Source organism: Oncorhynchus tshawytscha, linkage group LG02 (genome assembly GCF_018296145.1).
Source record: "Oncorhynchus tshawytscha isolate Ot180627B linkage group LG02, Otsh_v2.0, whole genome shotgun sequence".
NCBI classification, from domain to species: Eukaryota; Metazoa; Chordata; class Actinopteri; order Salmoniformes; family Salmonidae; genus Oncorhynchus; species Oncorhynchus tshawytscha.
In genome coordinates, this window is record NC_056430.1 from 28,503,039 (window position 1) to 28,526,904 (window position 23,866).

At 43.5% G+C, this 23,866-nt stretch overlaps 1 protein-coding gene across 8 annotated transcripts in view; it reads right to left on the reverse strand.

Annotated features, from left to right (window-relative positions):
* The window catches only part of kcnab2a (potassium voltage-gated channel subfamily A regulatory beta subunit 2a), a 119,185-nt gene that overhangs the window by 56,819 nt on the left and 38,500 nt on the right, over positions 1 to 23,866 (reverse strand). For 6 of the 8 annotated variants that reach the window (XM_024374890.1, XM_024374893.1, XM_024374892.2 and 3 more), the window contains one exon: positions 21,103 to 21,144. The exons of the other annotated variants lie outside the window; for them this stretch is intronic. In XM_024374890.1, coding sequence (XP_024230658.1) covers positions 21,103 to 21,144 — 42 coding nt within the window. The remainder of the gene's footprint in view (positions 1 to 21,102; positions 21,145 to 23,866) is intronic. 8 annotated transcript variants of the gene reach the window in all.

Sequence of the window (23,866 nt, forward strand, 5' to 3'; positions counted from 1 at the left end):
GCATCTTCACAAGGTCCTTTGCTGTTGTTCTGGGATTGATTTGCACTTTTCGCACCAAAGTACGTTCATCTCTAGGAGACAGAAAGCGTCTGGCATAGGCTATGCTGCAGCAAACATAGGCCTACATGTCACAAGAAAACTACATGCATTGTGAACTGCAGTCCATACTGAGACAGGCTGTCGGCATCACCCTGAGCATTGATTCATCAGAAGGAAGAGAAGCCAGATTTAGACATTTAAAAAAGTTCCATTTTACACCATGCTGTTCATATAAATCATTTATTATAATTTTCCGGTTTCTCGCAGTTATTTATCCAGGGAAAAGGGGAATGATTTGGGCGGTAAATCCTGGTAACCAGGTTCCCACCATTCAACCCTAGGTAAGACCCTATGTTTTTTTAAGTCACTTAAAGTTTTATAATCACAGTGCAGCAAGTTATAATTCACTTTTACTTACAAAGTGCCTAACAATGTCACAGTGTCCTACCCAAGACCACAACAGTGAAAAGTTTGTGTTGAACTCTTGAAAGTAAGCTACTCTCGTAAAAGAGAAACCATCTGGAGTGTCTCACTCAGGCGGGTGTGATCACCAGTCCCTCTAACCAATGTAGGGAGATGTGTAGCTTATGTTGACCAGTTTTGGTGTGTTTATCTCTGGTCTTGGAGAGTGTCGACACACAGATTAGAGTTGAAGTTGAGACAGCTGGCTCTCCCATACACAGCTGTTGATAGGGTAACGCTCTGACATCTCTAGGGTGGACTTGTGACATCGGGTACCTGATGTCACAAGTCCAGCAATGGAATATATACTCTGCTCACATGGTGAGGGTGCTGCTGGAGTGATACCCAGCTATACTGTTACCCACTCAGCTATATAGTTACCCAGTAAATCATTGAACTTCCTCAGCGTCTCAGTGTGGCTTGGTCTACTTTGGTGGTACTGCTAAGGGTCCCAAGGCTTAATGACACTGACACGAGGCCTTTAAATAACTCTGGGGCCGACGGAGGGGAAAAAGCAAAGCACTGCAAAGGACTGTACGGCAACAGCCTTGTTAGCTGGATCTGAGGGGGGGCTGTGAGGGAGAGGGAGGATGAGTTTGGGCCCACACAATACGAAGTAGGATGAGTGGGCGCTGCATTGTGGATTTTTTTATTTTAAAACATTTGTCAAGTTACGCAAGTCCTGGAGAAGTGGCTTCTGCTAGACTGGATCCATTGTATTCTTCCTGGAGGGGTGGGAGACCTTAATAATACATGGGCAAAAGGGGCAAGTAGAGCAGAAAAAAAGGGCTCTATGGTCATAAGCCCGACAGAGTGGGGGGGTTGGGATTGAGAGAGGACAAAGAAAGAAAAAAAAAAAGAGTGGCCTGAAAACTTTTACAGATTGTTCTGGAAATTCTCAAAAAAAACTTCATAGACGGGTTGGCTGACAACGTCACAAAATTGAAGCACACAGAAGGCCATGTGTTAAGATTCTGAATGGTCAGATAGCTAGCAACAATGACATGAAGCTGCCACCTGGGGAATCGTAGGTGTTTTGATACCATGTCTTGTTTTGAGGTGTTTTGACTCGTGTCATGTCTATGCTAATATGGCAAAAAACTTGCTAGCTAGATAATCAACAACTGTAACGACGTATTTGAGAGACAATGGATAATTGTGCAAATGTATTTGTTTTCAATAAACATTTGCAGACAAAATATAGTTAACATGCTGTCAACAATCTAAGCCAACAGTCTGTCTTGCCCCATAGTTGTGCACGAGTTGGTTTTGTTGCTAAAAAAACAACCAGTCTATAGAGAGGAATGATATTTAACATGTTTTTTTTTTACATTTGTACCACAAACCATTTGAGAAAATCATGATGAATGGGTCCATTTTAGGCCCCTTTTAGACCTATATTGTAGCCCAAAACATGCAGAACTGAAAGAAACAATTTGGACCAATGTTAACTTACTCTGCATTTAGTATTGCTCATGTAGGGAAAATGTACATTCATGAGAGGACTGGAATATACTGCATTTGAAAAGTACTCAAAAAGACCCCTTCACTTTTTCCACATTTTGTTACGGTAAAGCCGTATTCTAGACTGGATGAAATTTAAAAATATATATCTTCAATCTACACGCAATACCCCATAATATTTTTTCAAATGTATTAAAAATAAAAAAATAAAAACAGAAATACCTTATTTACATAGGTATTCAGACACTATGCTATGAGACTCAAAAGGCTTGGAGTTTGCCAAAAGGACTCTCAGATTCTCTGGTGTGATAAAACCAATATTGAATACAAAGCGATCACGTCTGGAGGAAACGAGGAACAACTCATCAGCTGGCCAATACCATTCCTACCTTCCTACCATTCCTCCAACTGGACAGAACTTGAGAGGATCTGCAGAGAAGAAAAATGGGAGAAACGCCAAATACAGGTGTGCCAAGTTGTAGGGTCATACTCAAGAAGACTCTAGGCTGTAATCGCTGCCAAAGATGCTTCAACAAAGTACTGAGTAAAAGGTCTGAATACTTATGTAAAATATACATTTTTTTTTAATTTAAACATTTGCACAAAAAAAAAAAATGTTTTGCTTTGTCATTATGGAGTATTGTGTGTAGACCGATACATTTTAGAATAAGGCTGTAACGTAACAAAAAGTGAAAAACATGTGGGGGTCTGAATACTTTCCGAATGCACTGTAAATAGCAGCGGAATAGTCACTCAACGAATTACAAGTACTTATGCAATGAAACCCGACTAATGTCAAGGAGGACTTAAGAAAACATTCATACATGTCCTTGTACAGTGTAAGCTACATGTGAATATGGAGCAACAACCACACAAACTTGGGTGCATCTTACAGGCTGGGGAGAGGAGCTACTTCCCTGTCACTCCAGTTTACACATAGTAATGTCATTTCCCTGCAGGAAACTACAGGAGTACAGGCTACAGGAGCGTACAGTCGTGGCCAAAAGTTGAGAATGACACGAATATTAATTTTCACAAAGTATGCTGCCTCAGTTTGTATGAAGGCAATTTGCAAATACCCTCTTTGCCATGCAAATGAACGGGATCCCCCAAAAACATTTCCACTGCATTTCAGCCCTGCCACAAAAGGACCAGCTGACATCATGTCAGTGATTATCTTGTTGACACAGGTGTGAGTGTTGACGAAGACAAGGCTGGAGATCACTCGGTCATGCTGATTGAGTTCGAATAACAGACTGGAAGCTTCAAAAGGAGGTTGGTGCTTGGAATCATTGTTCTTCCTCTGTCAGCCATGGTTACCTGCAAGGAAACATGTGCCGTCATCATTGCTTTGCACAAAAAGGGCTTCACAGGCAAAGATATTGCTGCCAGTAAGATTGCACCTAAATGAATCATCAAGAACTTCAAGGAGAGCGGTTCAATTGTTGTGAAGAAGGCTTCAGGGTGCCCAAGAAAGTCCAGCAAGTGCCAGGACCGTCTCCTAAAATTGATTCAGCTGCGGGATCGGGACACCACCAGTACAGAGCTTGCTCAGGAATGGCAGCAGGCAGGTGTGAGTGCATCTGTACGCTCAGTGAGGCGAAGACTTTTGGAGGATGGCCTGATGTCAAGAAGGGAAGCAAAGAAGCCACTTCTCTCCAGGAAAAACATCAGGGACAGACGGATAATCTGCCAAAGGTACAGGGATTGGACTGCTGAGGACTTGTCCGGAGAAAACACGGTGAGCGCGTGGTCATCGGTCCTGTGTCATGCCAACAGTAAAGCATCCTGAGACCATTCATGTGTGGGGTTGCTTCTCAGCCAAGGGAGTGGGCACACTCACAATTTTGCCTAAGAACACAGCCATGAATACAGAATGGTATCAACACATCCTCCGAGAGCAACTTATCCCAACCATCCAGGAACAGTTTGGTGACGAACAATGCCTTTTCCAGCATGATGGAGCACCTTGCCATAAGGCAAAAGTGATAACTAAGTCGCTCGGGGAACAAAACATTAATATTTTGGGTCCATGGCCAGGAAACTCCCCAGACCTTCATCCCATTAAGAACTTGTGGTCAATCCTCAAGTGGCGGGTGGACAAACAAAAACCCACAAACTCCAAGCATGATTATGCAAGAATGGGCTGCCATCAGTCAGGTGGCCCAGAAGTGGATTGACAGCATGCCAGGGCAGATTGAAGTCTTGAAGTCTTGAAAAAGAAGGGTCAACACTGCCAATTTTGACGCTTTGCATCAACTTCATGTAATTGTCAATAAAAGCCTTTGACACTTATGAAATGCTTGTAATTATACTTCAGTATTCCATAGTAACATCTGACAAAAATATATAGAGGCACTGAAGCAGCAAACTTTGTGAAAATTAACATTTATGTCATTCTCAAAACTTTTGGCCACGACTGTATACTTAATGACAATGACCTAATGTCGTTACACTGTTTTCTAACAGCTCTCTTTCCATTCGTCAAAATGGCAGGTGCACAGCTAGATACTGGAATTATTTGGTAGCCTTTAAGTGATTTGTTTGATATGGTTGTGTTCATGCCACATAAGGCAATACATTTTTACAGTTAAAATACATGTTTTTACTATGTCACGGTATAATTCACACTCTGCAGTAAGCCATTATCACAGATGGCTACTTACAAACCATTAGCCCTGAAATGAGATGACAGCCCTAAGTACTGCAGAGGGTGCAGGATAGAATACAGCAGACCAAATCTGAGGTGGAACATCTCTACCACCTAGTGGTCAACAACTCCCATTACAATTCAAGAAAAATATTGGCAACATGACAATCTGTGTAGACTCTAAGCATTAACTATTGAATTATGTCCAACTCATGAACTAGTGTAAAATTCAACTCTGAATCAACTCATGTATTAAATTGAATGTAGGCTACCTATTCTGTGTGTTCATGTGTTTAAAATTGCCTTGGCTGAGAGGGTAGGCTACCAGCAGTGGTTAGGCTCAGTGAAGGGTAAATGTAAGTAAATGCGATTTACCCACCTTAAAATAAAAAAATGCACTTAAAGTATAGGGAGCATGACTTTTTTCACAGTGACCGGCAATCAGTTGACCCATGCACCTATTTTTTTAAACACTACATCTCAGGTAGGTCTATTTGAAGTTCATGGGAATACACACTGTAGCCTAGTCTCATTAACGTACCTTGTGTGTTAGGGTGACCATCCTGTTTTTCCCACGACAGTTTCAGCCCCATCGCAGGTGTCCCGAGTTTTCAGGCTACAAAAAAGGTCCATTTGTCAGCAAGACATGTCAATTAATGTAGGCCTAATCAATGGCAATCGCTTAGTCATGACTCACACCTTTTGGTGGTTTGCAGCAGACGTCTATTTCCATTCATCAAATGGATCTAGTAGTCTATACATGCAGTTTGAATGCTGGAATTATTTTAGAGTGGAAGAACAGTTACTTTAAGTGATTTGTTTGACAAATCAGATTAAAATATCATTACTGGTTGTGTTCATGCCACATTAAAATGTAATGTTTTTACTGTCATTATTAGGACCATTACAAAAAAAATACAAAGATCCCCCGAAAGCCAGGGTGTAAGTCGCACTCTGGTTAGGCCTATGCACTACCCATGATATGCATCTGCATTTAGTAAAACAAGTATTATTAAGAGATCAATATCATGCTCAGACCTCCGTTTGCTGAGACATGAGCCTCGAGAGCATCCAGTCTGCACTCTACAGTCTGGGAGGCTGTAACAACTACATCCATTAGGTGGCGACATACTCAAATTTGAGAATTCACTTTTTACAAATAGGCATAATTGTAAATCATTGTCATTTCAAGAAATAAGAAACATGATAATGATTGAAAAATACAGTTGAAAGAGAGGCCAATTCAGTAATTCCCACAGTAACACTATTTGGATAGTCTGAAAAAAAAAACGACTCAGAAAAAGAGGGAAACGAAGCGGTCTTCTGGTCAGACTCCGGAGACGGGCACATCGTGCACCACTCCCTAGCATTCTTCTTGCCAATGTCCAGTCTCTTGACAACAAGGTTGATGAAATCCGAGCAAGGGTAGCATTCCAGAGGGACATCAGAGACTGTAACGTTCTCTGCTTCACGGAAACATGGCTAACTGGAGAGACGCAATCCGTAGCGGTGCAGCCAGCGGGTTTCTCCACGCATCGCGCCGACAGAAACAAACATCTTTCTGGTAAGAAGAGGGGCGGGGGCGTATGTCTTATGGCCAACGTGACATGGTGTGATGAAAGAAACATACAGGAACTCAAATCCTTCTGTTCACCTGATTTAGAATTCCTCACAATCAAATGTAGACCGCATTATCTACCAAGAGAATTCTCTTCGATTATAATCACAGCCGTATATATCCCCCAAGCAGACACATCGATGGCTCTGAACGAACTTTATTTAACTCTGCAAACTGGAAACGATTTATCCGGAGGCTGCATTCATTGTAGCTGGGGATTTTAACAAGGCTAATCTGAAAACAAGACTCCCTAAATTTTATCAGCATATCGATTGCGCAACCAGGGGTGGAAAGACCCTGGATCATTGTTACTCTAACTTCCGCGACGCATATAAGGCCCTGCCCCGCCCCCTTTCGGAAAAGCTGACCACGACTCCATTTTGTTGATCCCTGCCTACAGACAGAAACTAAAACAAGAAGCTCCCACGCTGAGGTCTGTCCAACGCTGGTCCGACCAAGCTGACTCCACACTCCAAGACTGCTTCCATCACGTGGACTGGGAGATGTTTCGTATTGCGTCAGACAACAACATTGACGAATACGCTGATTCGGTGTGCGAGTTCATTAGAACGTGCGTTGAAGATGTCGTTCCCATAGCAACGATTAAAACATTCCCTAACCAGAAACCGTGGATTGATGGCAGCATTCGTGTGAAACTGAAGGCACGAACCACTGCTTTTAATCAGGGCAAGGTGTCTGGTAACATGGCTGAATACAAACAGTGCAGCTATTCCCTCCGCAAGGCTATCAAACAAGCTAAGCGCCAGTCCAGAGACAAAGTAGAATCTCAATTCAACGGCTCAGACACAAGAGGTATGTGGCAGGGTCTACAGTCAATCACGGACTACAGGAAGAAACCCAGCCCAGTCACGGACCAGGATGTCTTGCTCCCAGGCAGACTAAATAACTTTTTTGCCCGCTTTGAGGACAATACAGTGCCACTGACACGGCCTGCAACGGAAACATGCGGTCTCTCCTTCACTGCAGCCGAAGTGAGTAAGACATTTAAACGTGTTAACCCTCGCAAGGCTGCAGGCCCAGACGGCATCCCCAGCCGCGCCCTCAGAGCATGCGCAGACCAGCTGGCCGGTGTGTTTACGGACATATTCAATCAATCCCTATACCAGTCTGCTGTTCCCACATGCTTCAAGAGGGCCACCATTGTTCCTGTTCCCAAGAAAGCTAAAGTAACTGAGCTAAACGACTACCGCCCCGTTGCACTCACATCCGTCATCATGAAGTGCTTTGAGAGACTAGTCAAGGACCATATCACCTCCACCCTACCTGACACCCTTGACCCACTCCAATTTGCTTACCGCCCAAATAGGTCCACAGACGATGCAATCTCAACCACACTGCACACTGCCCTAACCCATCTGGACAAGAGGAATACCTATGTGAGAATGCTGTTCATCGACTACAGCTCGGCATTCAACACCATAGTACCCTCCAAGCTCGTCATCAAGCTCGAGACCCTGGGTCTCGACCCCGCCCTGTGCAACTGGGTACTGGACTTCCTGACGGGCCGCCCCCAGGTGGTGAGGGTAGGCAACAACATCTCCTCCCCGCTGATCCTCAACACTGGGGCCCCACAAGGGTGCGTTCTGAGCCCTCTCCTGTACTCCCTGTTCACCCACGACTGCGTGGCCATGCACGCCTCCAACTCAATCATCAAGTTTGCGGACGACACAACAGTGGTAGGCTATGTAGTGTAGTGTAGCAGCCTGTCAGGTAGAACAGCTCAATAGTATTGTTCCTCTGGCTCTGACCACAAAAAAATGATGAGTGGCGTTGTATCTGTTGTGCTGACCTAATTGCAGCCCTAATTACATAATTGTACACTGATCAGGATACAAGAGCTAGCTGGGTTATCCTTCAATATATTTGGTAACAAACACCAGTAGCTACATACTGTACCATAAGCCAGACTCAGACCTTTGTGTATACACATGGAATAGAATGAGTAAAATCCATCATGGACAACTGGGGGAAAATGACAGACTACAGAGGACAAAGGGATGAAGTCAGCACTCAGAGGGACTCTGGTTTGAAAATGGGAGAGGCACCATAGAGGTCCTTGTAACCTAATATAACTCTTACCTGCCTCATCACAATGCTTTATATCAGTCATCCTGCCACGGAACAATGAGTGAGATTTACAGCACATGAGCAATGGGGCCTGCAGTCCATGTCAATGGCAAGCAACGCTGCCTGGTAGCCACTCAACTGCCTCTGACCCCTGGGAACAGACAGCAATCATCCCTTACTATAGCCAAAACAATAACAGACATCAGTGGCCTTAGTCAAAACAGTATTCCCAGACTCCCTGCCCATCATCCAAACAGCTGCTTCAGACAAAGCAACCACCCCTGCACTGGGTTAAAACAGCAGCAGGTAGGCTACCCCTGCTTTACAGACCTCGTCATTAGTGACGAGGCAGTGGGGCCTGATTCACATCATGGCTGTACTACACACATTTTTATTTATTTTTTACCTTTATTTAACTAGGCAAGTCAGTTAAGAACAAATTCTTATTTTCAACGACAGCCTAGGAACAGTGGGTTTAACTGTCTATTCAGGGGCAGAATGACAGATTTGTACCTTGCCAGCTCTGGGATTTGAACTTACAACCTTTCGGTTACTAGTCCAACGCTCTAACAACTAGGCTACCCTGCCACCCCAAGGATGTGAGGTTGTGGACCACACTACAGTTAATGCCAAACTGCACACATTATACCAGACAGTACTGAGTTTGAAGCCTTATTGAACTGCATCACTCTGGTTTAGGTTGGGGTGAAAGTTAGGGGTTAGATTAATCTCTCGTTGATAGACTACGTAAACATACATGGTACCATAGATCTGTCATGATACAACAGGATGTGCGAGATCGAGCAACATTAGTTCCCATGTTTGGGTTTTTCATCACTGGTTAAATTGGACAAATAACGATTTCACAGGTGTTAGCATCTTTTGAATTTCGGAAAGGAATGGGACATTTGGCCCATAGACTTTCCCGTAACACGCAAAGAGAGGGTAGAGCTCTTCATTCTGGTTCGGATCCTCGTTCTATCGCTTCGCTTAACTAGTACGGACCCAGAACTCACTCGAGCATCTGACCAATTACGCAAAACTTTAATTTAGGGTTAACAGATTAGGGTTAGCCTTGCGCAAACCACACTGCAAGAGTCGCATGTTATCACATAGTTAATGTACAGTATGTTACCTAACCTCTCAGAACACGACAACATGTCTACCATTTGACTACTCAGAGTGGTGATGTGGGGCCAGAGTGACAGGGAGAATCTTCACTCTGGCTGATCAGGGGGAAAAGGAGGGGGGGAACAGGGTCAGGTAAATCCTTATGGAACGGTGTGTCCTTCCCATCTTGTTGGGCAAATATGCCAGCGACCTAGATGATTAAAATAAAACGAGAGCCAGTACCATAAAGAGCAGTCTGGCCAGAGGAGAGGCCAACACTGCACAGCTTCATACCACTAGTGAAACAGCTCTATTCATACTTATACGTTGGCATTAACCCATACATTTGATCAGCACTGTGATTCATTACGTCAAAGACTTCCCCCAGAACAGGTAAATAACCAGCTCCTTAGCCTGGATAGAAAAAATGAGAGCAAGGTGGGCAGTATACGTAGCACAAAGTAGACAATTAGAATCTGCCTGAGCCTCAGGTGGTCTACAGAACCTCACACCCACTCCTCTTGCCTGTATCCATACAGTATACTCTACTTGGTCAGCAGCAGATTGTCTTCAAGTCTCACCTGCCCATTAAGCCAATCATTAGGTCTCACCTACCAAGCCCCAGGTATGCCCCGACCTTACCTGTACTTCATGCCAGTCTGGTAGGACACACACTCCTCCAGGGCCAGGCCGTTCATCTTCAGGAAGTCCTCCATGTTCTTGACCTGAGCGGCATGCCTCTGCTCCCTGAGGCGCTGCAGCTCCCCTGGGTCGGTGGGCCGTGGCTGGTTCAGGCCCTGGTCCGAGTGGTAGCGGCTAATGCCACTCCGCATGCTCTCGCTGTATGACATGGACAGCATCTTGCCGCTGCTGTTGCTTTTCCGTATAACACTGCCCGGCCCGCCTGCTTTGGGGATCTGTAGGTTTTCGGAATTAGCGTACATGGATTGACGCCTCACTGCCGCCCAGGGAGGATGACCCCCTGACAACCCTCCCGCAAACATCCCCCCTACTCTTGCTGTCGCCGCAGCGACCCACCACTCAGTGAGAGCGAAAAGTGGGTCTGAGACAGGAGCTAGGAGCCAGCAGGACACAGCCACCTCCTTAAATAGCGCTGGACTACTCCCATAAGAGCTCTCTTACTGCTGCCCCTGAGCAGAGCATCACACAGCCATGCATCGTGTAATCAGAGTCACAGCACCACCCCCCAGGAAAGACACAATGGCAGGGTTAAACTGATAGGGTGCATTCAGCTGACCACCTTGTGGTTAACTAAGGAGCAGGACCATGCAAGAGGCATAGGTGCATTGGGGACAGCAGGAGGAGGAGACATTCAGACATGGGCCAGGGCAGGCAGACACCGTTCTAGGTTTTCTACTTGGATGTAGGGGGAGAGCCAAGAGACAAACCTTCTGATAACTAGCCAGCACCCAAAACCCTGTTAAAGCTTCAAGTTATGGTAAAAATGTTTATTTTTATTTTTAAATACATGCACCAAAAGGCATCAGTGAACACAATTTGTACTGTGAGTGGATCTGACCAAAGGTTGAGCTAATTCGATTTTCTCTACTTTCTCAGCAAAGGATTAGTCTCAGCGTCCGCAATGGATTAGCATGAATCAGACATTGTCTCGTGTGCCATAAAAAAATAGATTAAATACACTACATGTCAAAAGTTTTAGAACACCTACTCAAAGTGTTATATTTTTTTACTACCATTTTCTACATTGTAGAATAATAGTGAAGACATCCAAACTCATGTAGCAACCAGAAAAGTGGTAAAATACATTTTGATTTGTATTTGAGATTCTTCAAAAAGCCACCCTATGCCTTGATGACAGCTTTGCACACTCTTGGCAGTCTCAACCAGTTTCACCTGGAATGCTTTTCCAACAGTCTTAAAGGAGTTCCCACATTTGCTGAGCACTTGTTGGCTGCTTTTCCTTCAGTATGTGGTCTCACAAAGTCACAGCGGTTGGAACCAACAATCTCCAATTTGGACTCCAGACCAAAGGACACATTTTCACCGGTCAAATGTCCATTATTCATGTTTCTTGGCCCAAGAGAGTTACTTCTTATTGGTGTCCTTTAGTAGTGGTTTCTTTGCAGCAATTCGACCACGAAGGCCTGATTCACGCAGTCTATTTGGACTGCAATTTCTGAGGCTGGTAACTCATCATCTGCTGCAGAGGTAACTCTGGTCCTCCTTTCCTGTGGCAGTCCTCATGAGAGTCAGTTTCATCATAGCGCTTGATAGTTTTTGTGACTGTACTTGAATAAAACTTTAAGTTCATGAAATGTTCTGTATTGACTGACCTTCATGTCTTAAAGTAATGGACTGTTGTTTCTCTTTGCTTATTTAAGATGTTCTTGCCATAATATGGACTTGGTCTTTTACCAAATAGGGCTGTCTTCTGTATTACCCCACAACATGTCACAAAAACTGATTGGCTCAAACACATTAAGAAAATAAATTCCACAAATGAACGTTTAATAAGGCACACCTGTTAATTTAAATGCATTCCTGTCGACTACCTCATGAAGCTGGTTGAGAGAATGCCAAGAGTGTGCAAAGCTGTCATGGCAAAGGGTGGCTATTTGAATAATCTAAAATCTATTAAAATTTGTTTAACACTTTTGGTTACCACATGATTCCATATGCGTTATGTCATAGTTTGGACATCTTCACTATTATTCTACAATGTAGAAAATAGTTTAAAAAATAAAGAGAAACCCTTGAATGAGTAGGTGTTCTAAAACATTTGACCAGTAGTGTGGAGTGGCAAGAAAAAGTATGTGAACCCGTAGGAACTCTGGAATTCTGCATAAATTGGTCTTAGATGAAGATCAGATCTAATTTTAAGTCACAAGACAAATGCTGTCTGCTTAAACTACTAACACACATTATTGTATTTTTCTAGTCTATTTTGAATACATCATTTAAACATTTACAGTGTAGGTTGGGGAAAGTATGTGAACCCCAAAGCTAATGACATCTCCAAAAGCTAATTGCTAACCTGGAGTACAATCATTGAGATGAGATTGGAGATGTTGGTTAGGGCTGCCCTGCCTCATAAAAATAAAAATCACACAATTTGAGTTTGCTATTCACAAGAAGCATTGTCCGATGTGAACCATGCCTCAAACAAAAGAGATCTCAGAAGAACTAAGATTAAGAATGGTTGACTTGCATAAAACTGGAACGGGTTACAAAAGTATCTCTAAAAGCCTTGATGTTCATCAGTCCAAGGTAAGACAAATTGTCTATAAAGGGAGAAAGTTCAGCACTGTTGCTGCTCTCCCTTGGAGTGGCCGTCCTGCAAAGATGACTGCAAGAGCACAGTGCAGAACGCTTAGTGACATTAAGAGGAATCCTAGAGTGTCAGCTAAAGACTTACAGGAATCGCTGGAACATGCGAACATCTCTGTTGACAAGTCTACGATACGTAAAACAATAAATGGTGTTCATGGGAGGACACCACAGAAGAAGCCACTGTTGTCCAAAAAAAACATTGCTGCACATCTGAAGTTCGCAAAAGAGCATCTGGATGTTCCACAGCGCTGCTGGCAACATATTCTGTGGACAGATGAAACTACAGTTGAGTTGTTTGGAAGGAACACACAACACTGTGTGGAGGAAAAAATGCACAGCACACCAACATCAAAACCTCATCTCAACTGTAAAATATGGTTTGGGGCGGCTTTGCTGCCTCAGGGCCTGGACAGCTTGCTATCGTCGCCGAAAAAATGAATTCCCAAGTTAATCAAGACATGAAGACTGACTTGAAGATCAGATCAAATTTTATGGCCAATTTATGCAGAAGTTAACAACTCCTTGTGGGGGGCCGTGCGCATGCAGACTGACTTTGGTTATCAGCTGAACAGTGTTTCCCCCGACACATTGGTGCGGCTGGCTTCCGGGTTATGAGGGTGGGTGTTAACAAGTGCAGTTTGGCAGGTCAAGTTTTGTTAAACGCGTGACTCGACCTTCGTCTCTTCCGAGCCTGTTTGGAAATTGCAGCAATGAGACAAGATCGTAATTTGATGTGACGAAATTAGGGGAGAAAAAGGAAATATCACATTTACATAAGTAATTCAGTATCCCTTTACTCAGATATTTGTTGAAGCACCGTTGGCAGCGATTACAGCCTCGAGTCTTCTTGGCTATGACGCTACAAGCTTGGCACACTTGTATTTGGGGAGTTTCTCCCATTCTACTCACACTGTCAGGTTGGATGGGGAGCGTCGCTGCACAGATATTTTCAGGTCTCTCCAAAGATGTGAGATCAGGTTCAAGTCTGGGCTCTGGCTGGGCCACTCTTGGCTGTGTACTTAGGCTCATTGTCCTGTTGGAAAGTGAACCTTCGCCCCAGTCTGAGGTCCTGAACAGGTTATCAAGGATCTCGCTGTACTTTGCACAGTTCATCTTTCCCTCGATCCTGACTAGTCTCCCAGTCCGTGCAGCTAAAAGACATCACCACAGCATGACCCTCCCATCACCATGCTTCAACGTAGGGATATTGCCAGGTTTCCTCCAGACATGATGCTTGGCATTCAGCGTACTGTACTGTTACAGTATCTAGAGTTTACAAAATGGTACAATAGAGATAAATAATTATACACAAAGAATGACATCAGTTCAATCTTGGTTTCATCAGACCAGTGTCTGGTTTCTCATGGTCAGAGTCCTTTAGGCAAACTCCAAGTGGGCTATCATTTGTCTTTTATTGAGGAGTGGCTTCCATCTGGCCATTCTACCATAAATGCCTGATTGGTGGAGTGCTGCAAAGATGGTTGTCCTTCTGGAAGCATCTCCACAGAGGAAGTCTGGAGCTCTGTCAGTGACCATTGGGTTCTTGGTCACCTCCCTGACCAATGCTCTTCTACCCCGATTGCTCAGTTTGGCAGGGCTGCCAGATCTACAAAGATAGAGTCTTGGTGGGTCCAAACGTCTTCCATTCAAGAATGATGGGGCAATGGTGTGCTTGGGGACCTTCAATACTGCAGAATACTGCAGTACCCTTCCCCAGATCTGTGTCTCAACCCAATCCTGTCTCGGAGCTCTACGGACAATTCCTTTGATCTCATGGCTTGTTTTTTTTCTTCTCTCTGACAACTGTGGGACATTATATACATGTGTGTACCTTTCCATCATGTCCAATCAATTGAATTTACCAAGTGGACTCCAATCAAGTTGTCAAAACATCTCAAGGATGATCAATGGAAACAGGATGCACCTGATCTCAATTTTTAGTCTCGTAGCAAAGTGTCTGAATACTTATGTAAATAAGGGCTCTCTTTTTTTTTAAATAGAAGTTTGCAAACATTTCTACAAACCTGTTTCGCTTTGTCATTATGGGGTATTCTGTGTAGATAGATTAAATAAATGCTTAACTCATCCATTTTAGAATAAGGCTGTAACGTAACAGAATGTGGAAAAAGTATTTCCGAATGCACAGTACTTCAGTAATGACATATTTAACCACTTGTCTATTTGCTATCAAATCCACTCGTTGATAAACAAAGGGTTGAATAAATAGGAAATACCTTAAATCCATACATTTATAATTCTAGCGCAATGTATATCTATAGGCTACATTTCTATCATTATTTTATGCTGTCTGGCATTAGTGCGCATGCCTAAGCTTTAGGGCTCAACTATACACATGCCAAATAGCCTCCACGACAATCGCCAAATGCATTTGGGAAAGGGCAAAAAAAATATCGATCCATGGAAGCAAAGGAAAAATCCAAGTTTAATTCAATAAGAGAAAAGCTGCTAAATGGAGAGCTGAAAGGGAGGACCAAAAAAGTCATGTTTGGAAAAGATTTGGTGAAGAGGTAAAAGAGAATGATAGCAGTGATAATGTGTGTGATGATTGTGAAGCACTATACTATACATTCACAAGATGGGGACTTCAAATAGGCCTATGACATGTCAAGGGAACTGTTGCCTACTGTTCAGATGGGTGAAACTGAAATCTGGACACTGACTGTTGGTCTATAACCTGCACGTAGCCTTAATATTAACTCCTGCAGAATTTAGCATTTCTTCCACTAAAATAATACACCAAATGTAGCTGTAAGTATTTCAACCAAATAAAATATGCATCCAAGGAAAACTGAACTCTTATCAGAAACATGTGTCATGTTTGCACGGCTTGCTATTTCCTTTGTCAAGCTGATGCCATTTGGACATAACGCACAGAAAATCTGTCCAGTTTTTTTTGAGTAATTGCATTTTCTCTCTGGTCCCTAAACGTCATTGTTCTGCAAAAGTAGCAGAGATGACAGAAAACGTTACTGATGTCAACTAGATTGAAGCATTCAGTGTATTGATTTATGACATTCTGTTGAGCAAGTGTGTATTTAGTCTTCTAGGGCAGCATATGACAGAAGAAAGCTTTATGTAACTAATTATAGACAAATAATTATTGACAAATAAATAGCCTACTAAAATGTCGCAAATTATAGGTTGAAACATATCTAAAATCAGGCACAATAAAAAAATACTGCACCCCTTGTAAAAAAAATATTTAAAAAAATATATATACATTTTTTAAAGTGTCTGTAGCCTACAGTGCATTTTCTATACTAACGGGTTTAGGTCGGGAGCGGGCCTCAGATTGACACTACCACATACTCAGGCGGTTGCAGATGGGTTATTAGCAATTGTGGACGGGTGCACAAAGAGTTGACCCGTGCACCACGAAAGAGCCATGAGACTGTTCTTTTACAATCAGCAATGCTGTAGGGAAAGTGCTGTGCTCAATCCTGTCACTAGTGGGCAGCAGTGTTAAAGGTATTGTAATAGACAATACTTCTACACAGCTTATTTCCCTTTGATAATGCTATGCAGAATATACACTGAATGTACAAAACATTAAGAACACATTCCTAACATTGAGTTGCTCCGCTCCCCCCCTTGCCCCCAGAACAGCCTCAATTCGTCAGGGCATGAACTCAAAAGCGTTCCACAGGGATGCTGGCCCATGTTGACTCCAATGCTTCCTACAGTTGTGTCAAGTTGGCTGAATGTCGGTCCATTCTTGATAAACACAAAAAACTGTTGAGCTTGAAAAACCCAGCAGGAGTTGTACCCCGTTCAAAAAGGCACACATCTTTAGTCTTGCACATTCACCCTCTGAATGGCACACACACACAATCCATGTCTCAATTGTCTAAAGGCTTAAAAATCCTTTAACCGGTCTCAACGTCACCTACACTGATTGAAGTGACATCAATAGCGGATCATAGCTTTCACCTGGTCAGTCTCATGACAAGAGCATAATGTTTTGTACACTCGGTGTATGTCCTCAGTAACGAGACAAAAGACTAAACAGATCTTAAAATGGGCTAGCCTACAGATTATTGCATGATCTGACACGGATTACAGCATAACTTGAATTGTTATATCAAGCAACATATTTCACATTAACTATTACAATTAGTCCAACAAATAGCTTAGCTAAAACACAGTAGAAAAATAGAGAAACACCATAGCCATTTTCAAAAGCCGATGTTCAGTAGTATGTCGGATTCTGACATGGTCTTTGCTAGTGTGACAATTCAGCTCAGATTGAATACTTTATCAGTAGCCTATAGCTAAACAAAAAGTGCCAGTAAAGCACCTGAAATGTTTCAAATTACGATTTTAAAACATCCATCCTCGCTCTGGTGAAACACTGAACAAGAACCTTACAAAAGTGTTCTTATGCCCATTTTGGACAAATTAGCACTTTTCAGGCTGGGCGTTCTGTCAGCCTGTCATCATTGCCTTTGTAGTGAAAACAATAACATTGAGCTTTACAGCACCGGGGACTCAGGACATTTTACCATGTAGATCTACAACGGAAGTCCGAAGACATTAAACTGCTATTGATCCCTAAAGTATATTGACTGATGCAGACACTTGAACAGCACTTTGTTTCTCTCCCAGTCTGCTGAAGGAAAGCTGTGGTATTAACCCTGCCACAAAGCACAGCCTTCATCTAATGTCCTGCTCAGCTTAGAATCAACTGACAAAAAAGCTAGATAAAATCCTGAAGTCTTTCCATGTTCGCCATCAAGGGCGTAGGTGTCTTCCAGTTCTCCAGCTTCTCCTGTCCTTCCAGGCCAGTGGACTCCACCGCCCATAGAGAAAGAGGGAGAGGGGTTCCAAGCCAGGCAGCATGCATCTGCTCCAAACTACACATACACATCCAGCCACCACCTCACACACAGTGCACTCAAACATATACAAGCAGTGGTCAATGGTCTTTGCTCAAACTCACCTGATGATTTCTAGGAGGCCGGCTCATGAGAGGGTGGTAAAGTGCCAGCCGGCTCTTATAAACACACACTGCCTGCAGCGTTGCAGCGTGTCCACCCAAACTGGGAGTGTCTTAAGTGTCTAAACCAATTAGTGGATGAGAAAGTGCCCTCCTACCACTCAGCCCTATACCATCAGCAAACACCCCCCTTCCCTGTTAGATCTCATCGCGGAAATCCATTTATGTCATTTAGTGCCTCGTTTTGCTTCTGCTAACATCAGCAAATAATATCAGGCCTGAATTATTCACAAAAGCTTTTGCACTAAAAGCCTCTGTTGTTCCACAGGAAAGACTACCAAGAGCCAGTCAGAACATAATGATTGTGTGTACAGTCAAGTACGTGCACATGTCTAGCAGTCATCATACATCTGCTAGGCTACATGTCAGCCTATAACTGACATGTAAAAACAGGAAAATAAGTTATTCACAAATACGCACACAAAAACACCCAGAATCTTCTGCATTACATATTGAAAAGATAATACCTGGTCAGATCACTACACAGTACCTAGTCCATACATGTTTGAGCGGCAGGGTAGCCTAGTGGTTAGAGCGTTGGACTTGTAACCGAAAGGTTGCGAGATCGAATCCCCGAGCTGACAAGATAGAAATCTGTAGTTCTATCCCTGAACAAGGCAGTTAACCCACTGTTCCTAGGCCATCATTGAAAATAAGAATTTGTTCTTAACTTCTTGGATATAGGGGGTGCTCTTTTCATTTATGGATAAAAGGTGCCCGTTTTAAGCGCAATATTTTGTCACGAAAAGACGCGACTATGCATATAATTGACAGCTTTGGAAAGAAAACTCTGACGTTTCCAAAACTGCAAAGATATTATCTGTGAGTGCCACAGAACTCATGCTACAGGCGAAACCAAGATGAAACTTCAAACAGGAAATGAGCAGAATTTGACACTCTGTTTTCCATTGCCTTCTTAGATGGCTGTGAATGCGCCAGGACTGAGCCTGCCCTTTCTGTCGTTTCTCCAAGGTGTCTGCAGCATTGTGACTTATTTGTAGGCATATCATTGGAAGATTGGCCATAAGAGACTACATTTACCAGGGGTCCGCCCGGTGTCCTTTGTCTAAATTGGTGCGTAATCTACAAGCTGCACGCAGTCATCCAGTGATTGAGAGGAGGCTTCCACGAACGATATATCATGAAGAGATATGTGAAAAACACCTTGAGGATTGATTCTAAACAACGTTTACCATGTTTCAGTCGATATTATGGAGTTAATTTGGAAAAAAGTTTGGCGTTTTGATGACTGAATTTTCGGGGTTTTTTGGTAGCCAAACGTGATGCACCAAACAGAGCGATTTCTCCTAAACAAATAATCTTTCAGGAAAAACTGGGCATTTGCTATCTAACTGAGAGTCTCCTCATTGAAAACATCTGAAGTTCTTCAAAAGGTAAATGATTTATTTGAATGCTTTTCTGGTTTTTGTGAAATTGTTGCCTGCTGATGCTAACGCTAAATGCTACGCTAGCTACGCTAGCTGTTAAACAAATGCTTGTTTTGCTATGGTTGAGAAGCATATTTTGAAAATCTGAGATGACAGTGTTGTTAACAAAAGGCTAAGCTTGAGAGCTAGCATATTAATTTCATTTGCGATTTTCATGAATAGTTAACGTTGCGTTATGGTAATGAGCTTGAGGCTGTATTCCACGATCCCAGATCAGGGATGGCTAGAATCAAGAGTTAGTGACTTTCCTAGTTAAATAAAAGGTAAAATAAAATGTAATTGCCTGCAATTACAAGTTCAATCCGATGATGCTGTGACACACCGCCCAGACCATGACGAACTCTCCACCTCCAAATTGATCCCGCTCCAGAGTACAGGCCTCGGTGTGACGCGCATTCCTTCGACGATAACCGCAAATCCGACCATCACACCTGGTGAGACAACACCGCGACTCGTCAATGAAGAGCACTTTTTGCCAGGCCTGTCTGGTCCAGCGACGGTGGGTTTGTGCCCATAGGCAACATTGTTGCCGGGGATGTCTGGTGAGGATCTGCCTTACAACAGGCCTACAAGCGCTCAGTCCAGCCTCTCTCAGCCTATTGCAGACAGTCTGAGCACTGATGGAGGGATTGTGCGTTCCTGGTGTAACTCAGGCAGTTGTTGTTGCCATCCTGTACCGCAGTTGTAATGTTCGGATGTACCGATCCTGTGCAGGTGTTGTTACACGTGGTCTGCCACTGCGAGGACGATCAGCTGTCCGTCCTGTAGCGCTGTCTTAGGCATCTCACAGTACGGACATTGCAATTTATTGCATCTGCAGTCCTCAGGCCTCCTTGCAGCATGCCTAAGGCACGTTCACGCAGATGAGCAGGGACCCTAGGCACCTTTCTTTTGGTGTTTTTCCAGAGTCAGTAGAAAGGCCTTTTTAGTGTCCTAAGTTTTCATAACTGTGACCTTAATTGCCTACCGTCTGTAAGCTGTTAGTGCCTTAACCGTTCCACAGGTGCATGATCATTTTTTATGGTTCCTTGAACAAGCATGGGAAACAGTGTTTAAACCCTTTACAATGAAGCTCTGTTATCTTTAAAGACAGGGTTCTGAAAAAGGGACATTTTTTTTCTCTGAAAACAACGACACCAGAAGAACTGTTCGTCGGGAGCTTCACACACACACACACACACACACAAATGTGCCATGCAACATACTCTCACATTACATCGGGTCAACACATTCCCGGAAAAATAACTGCCATGTCCATTTAGTGTACAATGATGAAATGATTGAAAAGTGGTAAACTGCCCTTCCCATCACACTTCTAGCCAGTCTGTGTGAGACTGACAGAGAGTGAAGCAGTGATCGATCCTCTCTCTGTGCCAGGGTAGCAGCGGGACTCATTGCACTTAAAAAAAAGGACAGAAATGTGCAAGAGAAGGCTCGGAGATCAAAATCCGATAGAGAGCTCATTACCCTGCATACACAGCGTCAGGATTTTTTATAACCAGATCAGCAGAATAAGGCTTCATCTCTCAGCCCATAAAACATGATGCCTCTCTGAAACAGCAAGACCGACAACCCGGATACAACACTACTGGGCAGGGCCGAGTACAGTACAGACTTTAAACTGAAGTATGAGGTCATTTTTACATGCAACACTTTGATAACTATTTGAAAGTCTTTGGCAGAGTGCAATGCAGACTACAACATAGCATTTGAACAACATTGCAAACAGCACAATTGGGTGTCCAGCAGAGACTAAATCTGACTGCTAATTAGCCAAACGGTGACTAGAAAAAATTCCAGCAGTGCAGAGGATGATTCAGACTGACAGAAGTATGAGGCAGCAGTCCGAGCCGTGTTCCACTGTAAACACACAGAGAGAGACAGAGAGAGGTACCTGTAGAACTGCAGCTGTCGTTTGGGGCTCCCATAGCGTGCGCTGAGGCCAGCGGAAGAGATTAAGAGAGAGTGAAGAGGGAAGAGAGGAGGAGAGAGTACAGCTTAGATTAACATGTAGCAGAAGGGAGGAGGGAACAGCAAGCTACAAGAGAGAAAGGGGTACAACGTAGAACACATGCAGCATGTGAGAGGAAAGCCTAGTTACACTACGTTTTACTATTCCTTGTGAATAACTGGACCCTGAATGTCATTCACAGACACACCACACGAGAGGTGAACACAGACACACCACACGAGAGGTGAACACAGACACACCACACGAGAGGTGAACACAGACACACCACACGAGAGGTGAACACAGACACACCACACGAGAGGTGAACACAGACACACCACACGAGAGGTGAACACAGACACACCACACGAGAGGTGAACACAGACACACCACACGAGAGGTGAACACAGACACACCACACGAGAGGTGAACACAGACACACCACACGAGAGGTGAACACAGACACACCACACGAGAGGTGAACACAGACACACCACACGAGAGGTGAACACAGACACACCACACGAGAGGTGAACACAGACACACCACACGAGAGGTGAACACAGACACACCACACGAGAGGTGAACACAGACACACCACACGAGAGGTGAACACAGACACACCACACGAGAGGTGAACACAGACACACCACACGAGAGGTGAACACAGACACACCACACGAGAGGTGAACACAGACACACCACACGAGAGGTGAACACAGACACACCACACGAGAGGTGAACACAGACACACCACACGAGAGGTGAACACAGACACACCACACGAGAGGTGAACACAGACACACCACACGAGAGGTGAACATAGACACCACACGTCTTTACTGGTCCAACAGACCCGAAATTCCCAGATTCGAACCGGGACCCGAGCGGGTCTGGGTCCTAAATGGACTTTTTAAAATCTCAAATCTGATATATCTGCCACAGGTCTTGGGTATGAGTGATTTATTGACTGGACTCATCCTCTGTTAATTGAATGTGTGAGGTGAAAACAGCAGGAGCTTGTTATCCGTGTCAGCCAATTGACACTCAATAAAACGTATCGATTAGGGACAGCTGAATCTTGTTCCGACCGCTCACCTCTCGTGTGCCTGCTGGTGAGGAGACCAAGAGAATGCGTGATAAGTCCAAAAAAAAGTTACGAAATTTAAACGAAGGTTAAACCAAGTAGGCAGAGATGCAAAAATAACCTTAAAATAAACCGCAATATTATAAGCTGTTCATATAATTCTCTATAAACAATAGCTTGAGTTACTTTTGATATGACCCTAATCAAGCTTTATTTACTGCAGGCTAATGAAGGCAGTGGGCAGTTGAACTTGAGGAAGAACGTTTTAGGCCTACCAGTGTAAGGCCAGCTCCTTTAACTCTAACATTATAATGCCTACCAGAGTAAGGCCAGCTCCATTAACTCTAACATTATAATGCTCATCTTTATTTAGCCTCCTTCTGTAGGCTACGCCTATACACTAAGTGTACAAAACAATAGGAACACCTGCTGTTTCCATGACAGACTGACGAGGTGAAAGCCATGATCCTTATTGATGTCACTTATTAAATCCATTTCAAGTCAGTGTAGATGAAGGGGAGGTGACAGGTTAAAGAAGGATTTAAGTACCTTTGAAGAGGGTATGGTAGTAGGTACCAATTTGAGTGTCAAGAACTACACTGCTGGGTTTATCACGCACAACAGTTTCCCGTGTGTATCTAGAATGGTCCACCACCCAAAGGACAGCCACCCAACTTGACAAAACTGTGGGAAGCATTGGAGTCAACATGGGCTAGTGTCCCTGTGGAATGCTATCGACACATTGCAGAATCCATGCTCTGACTAATTGAGGCTGTTCTGAGGGCAAAAGCAGGTGCAACTCAATATTAGGAAGGTGTTCCTAATGTTTTGTACATTCAATGTATCTGTATAGCAGTAGCCTATCTGACAAGAGCAAAATGCATTTCGGTGTTGGAACATGCTGGCCCTCATTCTTTCAACGTAAGTTTATCTTTCTTTACATTTCTATATTTTTGTATTATTGTCATGTATTATCGTCAAGGCTTATAGGCCTTTATGCACGCAATGCCATGACGCATTTAACACTTTAATCTACGACAACTGAACTGTGAGGTGGACAAGTTTTGGAAAGTAAATAAACTAAAAATGTTGCACATAGAAAGACAAGAAATGGGACACGTAACACTAAGAAAAGTGGTTCTCTGGCACCACATGCTGGTAGCATGTGGAAAAGCAGGAAAGGGGATGTGCTAGAACAGAAATTAGTGTTTCCACTACAAACAGAAGGACTGGATGGCACACGACTGCTTGCTGTGAGAATCCTGAATAGAATGGAAGTGGCATGAAGTATGGATGATTTATTTTTTATTAATCAGGCTTGACAAATTAACTGCATGCACCATCAGACCACCCCGAGTGTGTGTGTGTTTGGCCATGTCCGAAATCTGTCCTGCCTACTACATACTAAACTAATATTTAGAACGTAATGCTTAGTAAAAACGTATGCAGTAACAATAAATCGCAACATACTGAGGATTTATCGCGCTTGTTTCCCGCCATTCTCAAATTTGTTGAGTGCCTCCCCTATTCTGACTATCAACGGTGTTCAAACATGTGGGTGTGAAAAGACCATTCTCTTCCTGAATAGCATGCAGCAAATTCAACAAGATGAAAAGTAGA